We start from the raw sequence: 17,582 nt of genomic DNA, 5'->3' as shown, positions 1-17,582 counted from the left end.
AAGAAACCCAAAAGAACCCATAGAACTTTTCTATGCTCTATATGTTCCATTTTAAAATAGGAAGTCCGTCAAACACCTTACGTGTAGAGAAAAAAACACAAATCATGCAAACAATGTAAGTAAGCAAATAGCATTGAAATGAACTAAATTTTACGGAAGACGCAAATTCAGGCATCACTGCAGGCGGAGCAGGCCACAGCCTCAGATCAGTGCAAAGCCCAGTAAACATCACGAGATCACGGACACGAAACCAAGCGTCACTGCGGCCAGAGTTTCCTGATTTGTGACCCGTGATCATCGATCCATGCTGACACTTCAGTAAAGCCACGTGCCACATTTTCATATTCCTCTTTCAGCTGTTCCCGTCTGTCCCTTGATGCTTCTTATTCGACATAGCAGCACAGTGAGGCAGCAACCAATATGATGCCAACCTTGGGGGCTGTTCACATTCTCCCTGTGACCACCTTGATTTCCTCCCACATCTCAATGCCATACCTGGAGATTAATTAGTTACTGTAAATGATGGCAGAGATATTGATCAGAGTTGATTAGGGAAAACGTGTTGGAAAAGAACTGATGGCATTGCTCTGAGATCTTACACATATTTGATGGCCAAATGGCATTGTTCTGTGTATGAAGAAAAAATGAAAGAGGCATCTATGCTTGAGTCCATATTCTATCCATTCTCCGCATAAAAGAAACGTTTCCCCAAGTTCTCTTGGTCTTAGTAGTTGACCATAGATGCTACCTGAGCTGTTGAGTTCCTCCAGCGTTTTGTGTGTGTTGCTTTGGATTTCCAGCATCTGCAGAATTTCTTGTGTTTATCGTTTCCTACTCCACAGCGGTCTCTTTGAGGGATGCTTACCCTGAAGCAGTGTAAATCTTCTCTTTGATGGAAGCTCAGTGAGACTCTCTCTTACTGCTCCCTCTCTGTGATCTCTGCTGCCCTCTTCAACCAGGTACTCACCCAGGCTTGCTCTAGCTAGTCTCCTTCCCCTCCCCCACCTTTTTTTTCTGGCATCTTTCCCTATCTTTTCCAGTCCTGGAGAAGTGGTCAGACCCCACTTCGAGTACTGTGCTTGGTTCTAGTCGTCTCACTACAGGGAGGATGTGGAAACCATAGAAAGGGTGCAGAGGAGATTTACAAGGATGTTGCCTGGATTGGGGAGCATGCCTGATGAGAATAGGTTGAATGAACTCGGCCTTTTCTCCTTGGAGCAATGGAGGATGAGAGGTGACCTGATAGAGGTGCAGAAGATAATGAGAGGCATTGATCATGTGGATAGTCAGAGGCTTTTTCTCAGGGCTGAAATGGCCAGCACGAAAGGGCATAGTTTTAAGGTGTTTGGAAGTAGGTACAGAGGAGATGTCAGTGGTAAGTTTTTTACGCAGAGAGTGGTGAGTGTGTGGAATGGGCTGCCAGCGGCGGTGGTAGAGGCAGAAATGATAGGGTCTTTTAAGAGACTCCTAGATAGATACATAGAGCTTAGAAAAATAGAGGGCTATGGGTAACCCTAGGTGATTTCTAAGGTAGGGACATGTTTGGCACAGCTTTGTGGGCTGAAGGGCCTGTATTGTGCTGTAGGTTTTCTATGTTTCTATGTTGACTGTTTACTCATCTCCATAGATGCTACCTGACTGGCTGAGTTCCTCCAGCATTTTGTATGTGTTGCAGTGACCACATTGTGCTTGTGGCTTTGAGATTTTGATTTGTGCACAGCTGCAGACGTTTTTTCCTTCCTAAATTTAAATACCACAATCAGATCACCACTCAGTTTTAGCTTTTCTGGAGGAAAGGACCCAAGCTTGTTAATTATTTCCCGATGGCTAAGCTGCCTCCATTCGGATGTCATCATTGTAAGTAAATGTAGCTAAAAACTGGATTCATCTGCGGTTTTATCTCAAAAGCATATCAAACAGAAATATGATTTTTGCCCAGGTTAGGTCACGCTGGCGATCATTTCCAGGTGAAATTGTGCCCATTGGGAAATGAGCTTGGGCACTTCCATGTGTTACTCGCTTGAAGGTTTCCTGGCATCAGCCGTCGGCTTAATGATGTTGCAGACCATGCTCTGCAAGTTTTCTCCATTAATTGGTGCATTGGGATGTAACCTATAATCTCCAAAGAAAACTGTAGGAACACAACATGCGGATTCAATGAGGCAACAGTTAGTGATGTGAGACTGGGTGACACTGTGTCATGGCAACGACCTTTCCCTCCGTGTCAGCAAAACATTAGAGCTGGTCATTGGCTTCAGGAAGTGGGAGGGATGATGCGTATGCTGCTGTCTACATTAATGATGCTGAGGTTGAGTTGGCAGAGAGTTTCAAGTGAACATCACTGTCGCTATAGAGAATTCCAAAAATTTATAACCCACAGTATCTCGTCATCTCAGTTCAAGACAGTTAACAAACAGCTGTTTGTTTCTTCACTGCACAGGACATGTCTTACTGTGCGATTCTCTATGGAAAAACTCCGCAGTGCCTCTTTACAAATATCTTTGCCCAATTTCTCAAATTGTTGTTGTGGGCTCTATGTCAATGCAATTACTCAAAGTTTCAAAGTTACAGTTATATAGGATCCTAGTCAGACCTCACTTGGAGTATTGTGTTCAGTTCTGGTCACCTCACTACAGGAAGGATATGGATACTATAGAGAGAGTGCAGAGGAGATTTACAAGGATGTTGCCTGGATTGGGGAACATGCCTTATGAGAATAGGTTGAGTGAACTCGGCCTTTTCTCCGAGGAGTGACAGAGGATGAGAGGTGACCTGATAGAGGTGATGAGAGGCATTGATTGTGTAGATAATCAGAGGCTTTTTCCCAGGGCTGAAATGGCTAATATGAGAGGGCACAGTTTTAAGGTGCTTGGAAATAGGTACAGAGGAGATGTCAGGGGTAAGTTTTTTTACACAGAGATTGGTGCGTGCGTGGAATGGGCTGCTGGCAACGGTGGTGGAGGCGGATACAACAGGGTCTTTTAAGAGACTCTTGGATAGGTACATGGAGCTTAGAAAAATAGAGGGTAATCCTAGGTAATTTCTAAAGTAAGTATGTGTTTGGTACAGCATTGTGGGCCAAAGGGCCTGTATTGTGCTGTAGGTTTTCAATGTTCTATTATCGAAGTATACAACCTGGATATTCATCTTCTTGCAGACAGCCACATAACAAAGAAAAACCATAAAATGCGCTTCAAGAAAAACCCCACACAACAAAGACCATCAAACAATTGAAAAAAGCACAAATCGCATAAGCAGCAAACAGTGAGCGAATAATGCACAGAACGTTAAACATCAGACCGCAGAGTCCCCCGAAACAGCCCAGGAGCCACAGCCACCGAGTCAGTCAGATCCGCACTGCGTTAGTGGCTGCAAGCCGTGATGTGCAGAGCCAGTTCGTGTTGAAGCACCTCTAACAAATCGTGCGAATAGTAGAAAAGATTAATCAAAGGACGCATGGAACGTGAACTGCAGAGTCCCCAAAAGTGAGTCACAACCGCAGAGTGCATTCATGGTGGAGGACATTAAACATCAAATACTCAACATGTTTATCACATCATGAAATAGTAGGATCCCATTTCTAGGCACGTGCTTCTTCTCCTGGCCCACATACCTTGCTTGTCATGAGGAGACCCGAACTATGCACAGATTTCCGGTGATGAAGTAATTGAAGTTACTTGGCTATTCTTTGCTGCTTCCCTTGAAATAAAACTGAGAATCTGCTTTATTTGCATTCTTATGGCCTGACTAAGCAAAATCTTTTGTGATTTATGTATCCATAGATTCATTATAGCCCAGAAGGAGGCCATTTGGCCAATTGAACGCTTGCCAGCTCTTTGTAGTACAGTCCAGTCAGATTGATTCCACTGTTGTTTCTCTTGAGGCCTGCAAATCATTTTCCCTCCAGTGCTCATCTAACTCTTGTTTCCACCACTTTTACAGCCAGTGAGTTCTAGATTATAACCACACTCTGAATCAAAATGTTTACCTTTATATCCACTCTTTATCACTTGCCCTTCACTTTGAAGTGGCTGTCCATGCTATTTAGTCATTTGCACAGGAGAGGAACCTTGCATGGTCTCCTGCTGCTGTAGCCTAGCCACTTCAAGTTTCAAAGTCTTGTGCATTCAGTGACATTCCTCTGTCGTAATGCATGTTTTTTGAGATTGTGTGACCTTCCTGTCAGCTTGAACCAGTCTGGCCATTATCCTCTGACCTCTCATTAACAAGGTGTTTTCGCCCAGAGGAGCTGCCTCTCACTGGATGTTTTTTGTCTGCTTATCACACCATTCTCTAGAGGCTGCTGTGTGTGAAAATCCCAGGTGATCAGCAGTTTCTGAGATACGCAAACCACCACGTCTGGCACCAACAATCATTCCAGGGTCAAAGTCACTGAAATCACATTTCTTCCCTATTCTGATGTTTGGTCTGAACAGCAACTGAACCTCTTGACCATGCCCGCATGCATTGAGTTTCTGCCACATGATTGACTGATTAAATATTTGCATTAATGAGCAGGAGTGCAGTTTACCTAATAAAGTGATCACTGAGTGTATTTATCAAAGACCTTTTCAAAATCCAAGGATAGCATCAATTCTTAGGCAGTCCATTGGGATTGCGAAAGACTTGCTTTCACACCAGTTCTGTGGTTTCTGAGGTGACTGATAGGGCTGACGTAGGAGCTGCAGGCTTTGCCATAGGTGAGGTAGGTGGTACTTAATTGGGTGGGTGCATAGGTAGTCAGAGATGATGTGAAAATCATAAGCACAAGAGATTCTGCTGATGCTGGAAATCTTGAATGATGCACACTAAGTTGTGGAGGAAATCAGTAAGTTGGGCAGAGACCTTTCATCAAGGCTGGGTTTATTTCCCCTCTGTAGATGCTGCTTGACTTGCTGAGTTCTCCTAAACTTTGTGCTTGCTGGGAGAAGGTGCTCACCTTCCACTGTTTACTGTGCTTGGGGTAAATGGATTCGAGATTTATTTATTTTTTTGTTTATTATGATACTGCACTTCGAGGTCACGCAGCCCAGCAGTCCCCTGATTGAATTATGAAACAATTTACAAAGACCCAATTAACCTACCAGCTGGTATGTCTTTGCACCGTGTGAGGAAACTGGGGTACCGAGATGGAGAACATACAAATTCCTTACAGGCAGTAGTGGGAATTGAATCCAAGTCATTGGTACTGTAATGCGTTGTGCTAACCACTACACAATAATGCTCTTTCTCCACTTTGTACAGTCCTTTCTACTGATTTCTACATCTGTGAGGGTATAGCTTGTTTTCAAGGGCAGCTGGCTAGAACTTCTTACAGTGACAGAATTCGAAGAGCAGTGTCTGTTTGGCAAGTTTACTATTGGGCACGTTGGCAACTAAGATGTCAGTACCAAGGGATGTTGGGTTAGCATAGGGTACTGTCACTGCTTTGTTTATCCTGGGAGGATCTGGAGGACAGTTTGACTGGTATTTCACAAGTGCTTTGAAATGTCTGCTGTATAGAACCCTGAAACATTTAAGCAGGTAGGGACCACTGCAGCCTTCTAGGCCATGAGCTTTGTGTCAGCCTTTAAAGCAGGCCATTACACTGAAGGCAATGACGAATTGTCCCATTGATGTTTACCTTCTTGGAGAGGTGGTTCCAAGATTATAAAAAGAGGTCCATCTGTTATAGAGATCTATCCTTTACGTATATCTATCATTGAAGATAGTGGTGGTTAGCGGTGCCACGGTAGCGTTGCAGTTAGTGCAACAATATTACACCTCGGGTCATCAGAGTTCAGAGTTCAATTCTGTGCCATCTGCAAGGAGTTTGTGCATTCTGCCTGTAACCACATGAGTTTCTTCTGGGTGCTCCTCTTTCCTCTCACAGTCCAAAGGCATGCCGGTTATTAGGGTAATGGGTCATTGTAAGTTGTCCTGTGACTAGGCTAGCATTATATAGGTGGGTTGCTGGGCAGGCCGCTCATTGAGTTGGAAGGACTTGCTGTGATTTGTATCTCTAAATAAATAAACCAAATCCGACAGAAGAATTTTGTAGATGCTAAAAGCCAAGTCCATACATATGTATGTCTTAGTGGTTAACTGCATGTTGAATGCTTCCGAACATCTGTGTACTGGAGTGGGGGTCATGCAGTTGAACAATTGCCCACCAGAGCAAGCTGGATCTCCCAGTGGCCACACATTTTAATTCCACGTCCCATTCCCATTCTGATATGTCTATCCATGGCCTCCTCTACTGTCAAGATAAAGCCACACTCAGGTTGGAGGAAGAACACCTTATATACTGGCTGGGTAGCCTCCAACCTGATGGCATGAACATTGACTTCTCTAACTTCCGTTAATACCCCTCGTCCCCTTCTTACCCTATTTAGTTTTTTTTTTGATTTTTTCCCCTCCTTTTTTTTCTTTCTCTCTCTGCCCATCACTCTGCCTGTTCTCCATCTCCCTCTGGTGCTCCCCTCCCCCTTCCTTTCTCCCTAGGCCTCCCATCCCATGATCTTTTCCCTTCTCTAGCTCGGTATTCCTTTTGCCAATCACCTTCCTGGCTCTCAGCTTCACCCCACCCCCTCCAGTCTTCTTCTATCATTTCACATTTCCCCCTCACCCTCCTACTTTCAAATTTCTTACTATCTTTCCTTTCAGTTAGTCCTGCCGAAGGGTCTCGGCCCGAAACGTCGACAGCGCTTCTCCTTATAGATGCTGCCTGGCCTGCTGCGTTCCACCAGCATTTTGTGTGTGTTGCTTGAATTTCCAGCATCTGCAGATTTCCTCGTGTTTGTCTGTTGGTTTTTGACTATATTTCTCTTGGTGTTGATGGGCAGAGAAGATCATGTCCAATATGGAGGAATCATTCTTCTGAGTTTGGGAGTGGATCTTGCATCATTGTGAGGAGGCGGTTGAAGAGGTTGGCAATGTCTTTCTCAGTGTTTCTCAGGGATTGATGTCAGTAGTTAGTGTAATCAGATTTATATCGTTCATTGATATGGTCACAATTGCAGCATCTCCAGCATGTCCACTCTTCCCGAATGTGGGTGATGAGGACACATCTGGAATACTTCATACCAAATTGGTCTCCCCACCCTGGAAAGGATGTATTTGTGATAATGGGAATGCAGTGAAGATCTACTAGATTGATTTCTGGAATGACAGATGTTAAGCAGATTGGGCCTATACACCTTGGGTCAAAGAAGCATAAGATATTGGTATGGGCTTTACAGGATAAATATTGTTTTCTTATGTGCCTTGTCATATGATCACAGTCTTTCCTTGACCATGATTGTTCTTGGCAAATTTTTCTACAGAAGTGGTTTATCATTGTTTTCTTCTGGGCAGTGTCTTTACAAGACTGAAGACCCCAGCCATTGTCAATACTTTTCAGAGATTGTCTGCCTAGTGTCAGTGGTCGCATAACCAGACCTTGTGATCTGCACCAGATGCTCATACAATGGGGGCAGGGGTGTTAAGCAGATGCTACACTTTGCCCAAGCTAACAGAGGGAAGGAGCACCTTACGCCTCCTTTGGTAGTGATGTATCTCCACCCTACAACCCAAAGATAAATGCTTCCTTTGACTGGGATTCCAGTCTCAAAATAAAGGTCAGCCCTTTTGGACAGGAATGAGAAATAAGCTTTAAAAGGTGCTGTATATCTCTAGGTAGAAGCTCAGTTGCTGAGAATCTTCAGAACAATCACCAATATATTTTTGAATGCTTAGAAAATTAAGTTATAAGGCAATTGTGCATGAAGATGCCACTGTGATTAAGCTCAGCCTTGTTCACTAAATGGTGGAGCAGGCATGAATGCTGGAGGGGAAATAACAAGTTGCATAGAACATAGAACAGTACAAGGCAGGAAGTGGCCACTCAGCCTACAATGTTGTGCTGACCCAGCTAAAAATCAAATCAAAAACACCCAAACTCTAATCACTCCTACCTACACCATGTCCACATCCCTCCATCTTCCTTACACCCATGTGCCTATCCAAACATCTCTTAAAAGCCAAAATTGTTGCCTCCTCATGTGATAGTTCCTGGAATTTTAATTTTACACGTATGCACGCCTTGAAGTTTCAGCCTCTCCAATTAAGACAGAATGCAATTGTTAATCCAGTCATAAGTATAATGATAAACATGAGAAGTCTGATGATGCTGGAAATCCAAAGCAACACATACAAAATGCTGGAGGACCTTAGTAGGCCAGGCAACATCTATGGAAATTAAACAGTTGATGTTTTGGGCTGAGACCCTTCTTCAGGACTGGAAAAGAAGGGGGAATATGCCAGAATAAAAAGGTGGGGGTAGGGGAAGGAGGGTAGCTGGAAGCTGGTTGGTAAAGCCAGGTGGGTTGGAAAGACAACTTTAAATCATTAAAAATAATAATTTCCACTATGACTTTCCCAGGTCTATTTCTAATAGCATCCCCACTACACATTTTCTTGATATTGCAGAGGCAAAATTATTTTCTAATATTTCCACTTTTTTTATCATTATCATCTAATTTTGCATCTGCCAGTGACCCCTATCCTAACTCTGATTTCCCTTTTGTTATTTATGTTACTGCTGAACACTTTTCTGTTTCCTCTGAACTCTATCTGAAATCAGTAAATTACTTGAATTATTGGATATTGATCTCTCATTTAAAAACTGCAGTAATTCTTAGGGTTACTGAATACCATAATGGAAAAATTATCATAGGGCATGATCACATTTGACCTGAGCATCCTTTTATTCTCCATAATCTTTCTAGTGCTTTATAAAGAAAATTAAAGACACTATTCCTATCATCCACCTTGAGGTCTCGTGGATTTTTAGGTTGGGGTTGATCGGGTTTGTCAGGGGTTGTGCAGCATGGCTCGAAGGGCAGGAAGGACCTACTCCATGTTGTATAGCTAAATAAATGTATATTCTGTATCATTAGTAAAAAAACACTATTTACCTTAGCAACACACACAAAAGGGTCTCAACCCAAAACGTCAACTCTTAATTCATTTCCATAGATGCTGCCTGATCTGCTGAGTACCTCCAGCAATTTGTATGTGTTGCTTTGGATCTCCAGCATCTGCAAACTTTTTTGAATTATGACTGTTAACCTTTGATTTTTTTTTTTGCTTTCCACATATTAGGAAATAAATTTATTTTTTGGATAAGTGGAGTTTTGTTTATTTTTATATGAAAATGAAAGAGGAGTGGGCCATAAGGCTGCTCGTGCCTGATTCAATAAATCCATGCCTGCTCCCTGTCTTTACATCCACTTTTCCACAAATCCCAACACATTTGCATTCTCTTGGAGCCCAAAGATTCCTTGATTAGCATCCTTGAATAAAAACAAGCAAGTATTTGCAAAAATAGAGAATTCCAAGAATTTATAGCCCAGCTCGGCACTTCAGTCCAAGGCTCATTAGGCTGGTGCATATGCCGGTTTCTGTGGCGTAAAGCGACTAAGAGTATGAGACTCCCCACCCCCCCCCCTCCCCGGATAGGATGCCAGCCTATCATGAGGTTAGCCCCCAGCATTTTGCCGGTACCCATTTTCAGCTGGGTGGACTGGAGCAATGCATGGTTAAGTGCCTTACTCAAGGACACAACATGCTGTCTCGGCTGGGGCTTGAACTCACGACCTTCAGATTGCTAGTCCAACACCTTAACCATTTGGTCATGTGCCACACAGTCCAAGACAGTCAAGCCATTATTTTCAAATATTTGCCTATAGTTGTAATGTTGTACCTGGAGAAATATTATCCACTCAGTCAATTATATCTCTCAAAATCTTGTGTCTCAATGAGATCATCTCTCATCAAGGTCATATCAAGGACTAAATGTTGGACAACTGAACACACACAGCTTAACTGCTGAATAGATCAATTTTTTGTGTGGTTATACAGGTGCATCGGTGCAGTGGAATAGATGCTGCCTGGCCTGCTGTGTTCCACCAGCATTTTGTGTGTGTTGCTTGTATTTCCAGCATCTGCAGATTTCCTTGTGTTTGCACAGTACTGTAGTAATTTTATGTATTGCACTGTACTGCTGCAGCAGGAAAAATAACAAATTTCAAGACATATGTGAGCGATGATAAACCGGATTCTGATATGTGTCTCTATTGTGAAATGAGAGTGGGAAGGGGGCAGGGAGAGGGGAATAATGGTTGGGAAAAAAGGGAAGGTAGAGAGGGGAAGGAGCAGGAAGCACTAAAGAGACATTCTGTAATGATCAATATACCAATTATTTGGAATCAAATGACCTTACTTGGTGTCTCAGGGCTGGGTGTGTCTGTATCCACGCGACTCACCCCTCCACCCCACCATTCCCAACATCCTTTGCTCCAGCCAGATTTACAAACTCACTCTCTGCTCCACATTGACAAATAGAGAACTGTGTAAATGTCTTAGGCATCCTAGCTATATATGTGTGTCTAAGACTTTATGCACAGTGCTGTATGTTCTCCAGAATTTTAGATCGTGAGCTGTTTATCCTCTTCTAATCATTTCTCGATTTGTCTCTTTGAGATCCAGCTCCATCTGTTCAGCCATCAGAGGCCTACACAATTTACCTTCTCTGTAAAAGTGTTTCTAAACACAAAATAATGTAACTTTATGGACAAAACCATGTCACTTCAACAGTGATTAAACAAGAGCTTGGAGTTAATAATTGTAAACTGATTATGATGTTTTTCTGAACTCTGTTGGACAAGAACTAAAGGTATTTGTGGTACTGAGGAATTACAGCCATGAGACATTGCGCATTTATTTTTAAATTTAATCCTGAGTCTCAGTAGCCCTTAAATTGCAACAATAATATGTTGAAATTTCCGTTTGAAGTGTCTGTTCTAAAAGTTATGGTTCAAAAATGGAATCCTGAACTTTTGGATGTTGTTGGTTGGTTCAAAGTTTAAAAGGATGTCAATAACAAAGAGTGCAGAAGATTGACAACCAGAAAGAGGGGGAAATTTCAAAATAAGTGTTGCCCCTAATAAACAGATACATAATGCAGGAGGAACTCAGCAGATCATGGAAGGGAATAAATAGTTGACATTTCAGGCCGAGACCCTTCATCAGCATAGTGGTGCAGCTGGTGTCTCATTGCTCCAGTGACCTGGGTTCAATCATGATCCCAGGTGCTGTCTGTGTGGAGTTTGCATGCTCTTCCAGGGAATCCGTGGGTTTCCTATGGATGTCTCAATTTCCTCCCACATCCCACAGAGGATGGTAGGTGAAACGACTACTGTATATTTTGCCCCTCGAGTGTATTTGAGTGATAGACTCGAGGAGGATGGCATTGAGGGGAATGCAGGGAAATAAAACAGATGTGTATCAGATGTGTATCATACCTTGGAACCTCCGGACTTGCTCTAGAAAGGTGCCCATTCCTGTACTTCATGGTACGGGAATTGTAAAAGTGTTTAAGCACAGATTCATTAAGTAATCAAATTATATAAGTGATCCTGTGGGCCAAGAATGTCTGTGCTTATAATGCCTCAGCAGGCAAAACACAGTAACACATTCTTTTCCTAGCTCCCACTCTTAAAACATAAATCATCAGCAAACATTAAGTTGTCGAAAGTATAAACAAGCTGCATTTACACAGGCATGATGCTGTGCACCAGTTCTGATTGCATCAAAGCTGGTTAAAGAACTAAAGTCAGATTACCAAATCACTGTAATCTCAAACAAACATTGCTGAGTTTAACATTTGATTTCTAGGAACTGATCCTTCTCTAGAAGCTTGGAAATTACGGTCTTGTGACATTAGCGTCAAGATGCTTAAAACAGTCACGTAATAGTTCTCAGCTTTGTTACAAAGGCTTATAACTCTTCAAATTATCTGTGTGGACTGTAACGTTAAGACTAATAAAAAGGGAGAAAACTGATAACATTAAATGATTTCAGGTAGTGAGCTGAAAATCAATTTAACATTCAAGCTGAAGACTCTGTTTTCAATTGGTGTGGTGATATACTATATGTTTAACAAATACCCTTAATACTCATCACTGAAACTAAAACTACCAATAAATCACACAGGCCATTAGCAAATAGATCATCAACTACGCATTGGGAAGGTGTTAGAGTAGGAGCAGTCAAAATCTTGTGTTACAGATGTTAAACTTTAAAAATGCTAATTTTATCTGTCTTTTGAACTTTTGGTAACTCTTATTTATTGTGATGGACAAGCCAAAAAGGACTGTCAGATTTTTCTTTTAATGGGGAAAGAATGTGTGTTCGTGGAAGTGAGTGAGGCATGAATATATTTGTTGAAGGTAAAGGTCTCCGTTCCCTCTGACTACACAGGGACTGACAGGAGAGCCATCCGGCAGTGCATAACTAAAATGGCTGCTCCACGACAGTGTGGCTGCAAGTCGGAGCCCCAGCTGTGGGTGCCACTTGAGCCTGTCAGCCGATATGTTTGATGAGGTTCATCACTTCTTAGACTGGCTATTTGATGGGTATGTCTTCCCTTGAAAAGCCACAGCGTCAAAGGGACTATAAAACTCAAAAAAAAAACAGGCTTTCCTCGCCACTTACTGATTGAAAACACGGGAAGCTTAAGTGGTTGTGTGGGAAAAGTGGGGGAAGGGAAGGAGTCAAAAAATACTCAAATTGAGTAAGGTTTCTGTATTACATCTGTGACTCTCAAATGTCACTGGTCTGAAAGAGTTAATGTTTCCTCTGGACAAACTATATCAAGCATACTCTGGTATGGTGCAGTTCAGTTCCACAAACTCTGTACTCTGCCAGTTGACTACGTTCCTCCAACAGAGAAGGCAACCTTGAGTCAGTTCTAGCATTCAAAGTTGCCAGCATTTTGGGTCATGTTGCAGATGCCAGGCCTGTTGGAGAACTTCAGCTTAAAGAATCATCTTATAAATACGCCTGCACTATAAAGAACGAAATGTTTTCTTCAATCAATTCATCCGTTTGCACATTAGTTCAGCACTGAGGCATTATCCTCTTTGTTAATTATTCTAACGCAGCCATGAATGTGTTCATTTTAAATCAGTGCTTCACCTGAAGAAACCAAAGATACTTGGTTATATAAAAAAATAATTGAACTCTGTGATGTGCAAGAGAGACTCAGTTTACATAAGTGTAAAACAGTTTAAATTGTTTGTTCCTTCACTATCCTGTTGTGATGCTTAAAGCAAGGTAGATTAGAGAAGCCAAGAGATGATTTCTTCTTTAAATACGAGTAATAGGATTGATGGCTTCGGAAGGGGCACACAAACACATCCACATACACTGTACTGAGACTCCCTAAAGGACATCAACCACTTATTAAACTGCTATTGATTCTTTCAAGATCTTTGGAAGACAGGGATAAAGTGGTAATAATTCAATATTTAAAACTGAGATTTTGCTTCTAAAGAAATGTCTGCAATACTAAGCAACTTTTTAGTAAGTGCACGGACCTACAGTTTCTCAGCAGTGAAAAGACATGATGGAATCGTAACTTCTGAACACTACCACGTTGCCCAGAAATACCTTTATGCTGTTCTTCAGTTGTCCCAGTTGGATTGTTCAAATAACAGAGCGAGGCATTACAGATGAGCGTTTTAGCACTGATACACCCCTTCCAATAGGCAAAAATCAAAAACTCAAGAGTATCAATAAATGACCGTGCCCATTGAAGAATTCTTTGCAATAATGTAAGAAATGATGAATGGATTTTTAAACACTAGGTAATCCCCTTAGAACTGACTTATGACTCTTCTGTTCCATATCGGGAGGAACTGACTTGTTATTATTTAGAAATGCAAGATATGATTGCAATGAGATATGGAAGAAAGCTATATAGTGCCAATAAACTTGATAGCACATAGGTGAGCTGTTAACTATAACCACTGCAAGCTGTACGCAGCTCAGAAAAGTGACTTGAGTCAATGCCCAACCCTCCTGATGACATATCTATCACCAGGCGACAAACTACTGGCTGTTAGGACAAAAAAAAAACATCCTCCTATCTGAAAAGAGCCAACCCATTCTCAGCTGTCAGTTGAATGGTAAGCAGATGACGGGCTGCTTGCGATTTGTAGTGTCTGAAGCATTGATGAAAACACAACCATTCCTTCCCACACGCTGCAGCCTCTCAGGGCTCTCTTTTTTAACGAGGCAAATTTAGAAGAATTCAGAAACTCAGGACTGAAGTTTTTTTTTCCCATTTTCTTTCTTCCCTGTACAAATTACAGCTAGCTCCAGTGAAGAAGGAATCTACGCTCCCAGTTAAAATCTGCACAGTTGTCTTTAAGGAATTACTGAAAGTCAGTTGGACTGATGCTTCAGGTGTGACTAGGTCATGGATGTAACAGTTTCGGGGCAACTCAGACACAATAGTGGCAAGCGTGTTGTGAAGAGAAGTCTTCGTGAGAACCTCTCACTTTGCCCAGGTGAATTCATTGCCGCTTCAGTATGCGTCTTTTCCTAGATCCCACTCCAGGAGCATTACTACAATGTGGAAATGGATGCTGACCAGAGATGCCTCTCCCTTGCCTCATCTTGCTTGCTTCCTTGTCTTATCCCTGGCCTGGTCCGTGTCTGCCAGCTGCCGTGGCGAGTCCGAAGATGCGCTGATGCTGGATGGTACAAATTGCTCCTCGAGCCTGGAGCGCCACACGCGCAGCTACAACCACTTGCAGGGTGATGTGCGGTGGCGGAGACTCTATTCTGCCACCAAGTACTTCCTGAAGATTGACAGAACAGGGAAGGTAAATGGGACCAGAAAGAAGAACTGTCTGAACAGTGAGTAATCAAACTTTTAATATCTGCGATTTTAAAATGATCTGTAGAGCTAGGTGAGGGGTGGGAGGACTTAGTAAAGCAGAAATAATTACCTCGCAACTAATATCAAACGATCCCATTAAATATTGGTGGGGCAGAAATAGTTATCTTACAGCTATTTTTTAAATATACAGGATGCCCGATGCAACAAGGAGAATGAAGAATTTCATTCATTTGACAGGTTATTATAGTAGTACGTTTGAATGAGGATAATTGGGACTTCACACTATCTAGGTAGCATTTTCCAGTCTGTGCAGTGAAGTATTATTTTTGGGGATTTGCATGTACGTCGGTGAAGAAAGTCTTCTAATCTCATCATTTCCCACCCTGGGAAAATCCAGCTAATTCTGAGATCTTAAGGAAAATAATAATGCGGCAATAGTTTTCTCAGTTTCGTAATAGAGGAATATTAAAATGCTTAGCAAAATGTTGTTGGTAACTATTGTACAGTATGTGTAATAATGGGTCAGTAGTTCATTCTGCAGCAATACTAAAATGCCTACAACAACATTGGAGAGAAGTAATGTGGATTAATCCATCTCTGCGTGGATCTCTGCATTTTCACTGAAATTGCCATTACAATGAGCTGATGCATGCAACACATGGTTTACAATCCAAGTCAGCAGATTTATCATTTAGCATTTGAAATATAATTCTAGGTTTTAAAGGTGCAAACGCTTAGTGATATTGAATGGTGGTATTAATACCGATCCTTATCTTACATCCACATACTGAGTGGCAATTGCGCAGAAATTCCCAAAGCAGCATTAAGTTTAATTCATCACACGTTGCCCGCTGTTTCTTTTACATACTTCCAGTCCTTTGTTCATTTGCTAAAAACTTGTACAAGACATTTAAATGAATCTCTGTTTTATGTCCACTCGGGACAGTGCACAGATGTTACATGTTATTGACTGTGCAAAAAAAAAAGACACTAGTCAGGGATGCTCATGAAAAAAGCAGCGATAGGGGTTTGAGGACATTGATGCAGTGGTCTTAAATAGAGATGAGCAAAAGCTTCCATTTGTGAATGCTCCTTTAAAATTTGGTACTTAATGTGATTTTGGACCGCCGTTCCGGTGACAGATCCCATCACATTTCTGCATTTAACTAATCATGGCCAGTGCAAATTTATAATCTATAATTTTATCAGTATTTTGAATATGCCCCCTGGTTTCTTGTTTATTTAGTTTCCTACCAGTACATCCCACACCCCTCCCCCAGCACCACACACTATCCTTGGGCACCATTAAACTCAATAAACAGTGCCTTAGAGGTGTGAGAGAGCGAACTGGGTGAATCACCTGCCAATTTTCACATCCTGTGGGAAGTGCCTCTGCTCTGCGGGGTGTCTCCTCCCGCTGACTCGAGCTGAAGACCAGGTCTTCATCACATTAGGAAATTGCAAGGCAGAAGCCCACGGGCTCTGCTGTTCCGCTGTGCACAACGTTTGGTTGATCTACAAACGTTTCACTCAGCCTTGGAGTGAATTTAACCTCTTCTTATCCAGGTCACAGCAGGGAAGACCTCAGCTTACCGCACTGATGAAAGGGGCAAGATAGCTCTCCTTGAAGTATGTGCCTTCCATGGACAGATTGGAGAGGTGACAGAGATGTTTCCTGTTAGTTGAAGGAGATGATTAAGAATAGGGCAAAGCCATTGGGAGCAGAATTGCAGAAAAAATGACCATTTTCTTCAGACACTTTTTTGGGTGTTGTCCTGTTAAAAACACAACCATGAGAGGTCAGTCTCATTACTTTGTTTAGTCTCCCAGCAACTAGTGAAACAGCTTTCAGCCCTCTATCATGAGATATTTAAACTGCAGTAAAATATATTGTATAAATTGCACAATAACGTGAATGAAATCAGATCCTTGAAACCTCCCAGTTAATACTGCCCGCTGGAGAGGAGCAGTGCTTTTTCAGTGTGGACATTATGTCGGTCTTCCCTTTAAACTGGCAGCAGAAATATCAAACTTGAACCCATCTGATAAACTTGAAAATTGGCTCCGTGTCCATTTTCCCATCTTTTTACCTGATTAGAGAAGGCAACAATCTTTTAAACAAAGAATTCAAGCTGTAGTTTCGTCTGGCAGAGGTGGAGTTGATACTGTGGCCAAGTCATGACTCAGTGATTCACCCTTCCTGGCATTGACCTCTGGTTTTATCTTCTCTGATGTTACTCAGAGGTTGGAATTGTTAACACTTGTGTGTAATTAATCTATGCTTAAGATTTTCCATTCAGATTTCAGAATGGGTCAGCATGCAGATCCCCTTGAAGTTTATATTTACATAGAGAAAGGAACAGATAAAAAGGATTTGTATTTATATGGTGCCTTTTATGGTTAGGATATTCTAAAATACTTTGCAACCAGTGAACTTCTATTGAAGTGAAGTCACTAATGTATTATGCAAAAAAAAATTGCCCACAATTTTCTGCAAGCTCAGTGTGAAAAGGACCAGACAATCTACTCTGTATAAGACCGGGGGTTAAATATTGACTAGAGAGAACAGTAACCACCCTTCTCTTCTTTGATATTGCATCAAGTGATATTTTACATCCAGAATACAGATGGGGCCCCAGTTTAATGTCTTGACCAAAGTACAGCCCTTCTGACAGTGCAATACTACAGGAACGGTCTAAATTTTTGTGTTTTTTTCTCTAAAGTGCTACGTGACCCAAGAGACAAGAATACTATTGAGATGTTGTAGCAACTCTAAACTACTATATTTAGTGGGTGTTACTGTTTGAACATTAGACTTTATATACACCATCTCAGAAGCAGGTTTCTACCTATGTCGAAGCAACAACAGATC

The 17,582-nt window shown here is 41.9% G+C and overlaps 1 protein-coding gene across 3 annotated transcripts in view; it reads left to right on the top strand.

Annotated features, from left to right (window-relative positions):
* fgf22 (fibroblast growth factor 22) overlaps positions 1-17,582 on the top strand; it is a 161,022-nt gene that overhangs the window by 24,591 nt on the left and 118,849 nt on the right. For 2 of the 3 annotated variants that reach the window (XM_073068282.1, XM_073068281.1), the window contains exon 2: positions 14,178-14,727. In XM_073068282.1, coding sequence (XP_072924383.1) covers positions 14,439-14,727 — 289 coding nt within the window. In that variant the 5' untranslated portion in view covers positions 14,178-14,438. The remainder of the gene's footprint in view (positions 1-14,177; positions 14,728-17,582) is intronic. The other variant, XM_073068280.1, reaches the window with a different exon arrangement.

This window comes from Hemitrygon akajei, chromosome 16, assembly GCF_048418815.1.
Source record: "Hemitrygon akajei chromosome 16, sHemAka1.3, whole genome shotgun sequence".
Classification (NCBI taxonomy): Eukaryota; Metazoa; Chordata; class Chondrichthyes; order Myliobatiformes; family Dasyatidae; genus Hemitrygon; species Hemitrygon akajei.
The sequence above is the reverse complement of the archived record's forward strand: the minus strand, read 5'-3'. Positions and strand labels throughout refer to the sequence as shown.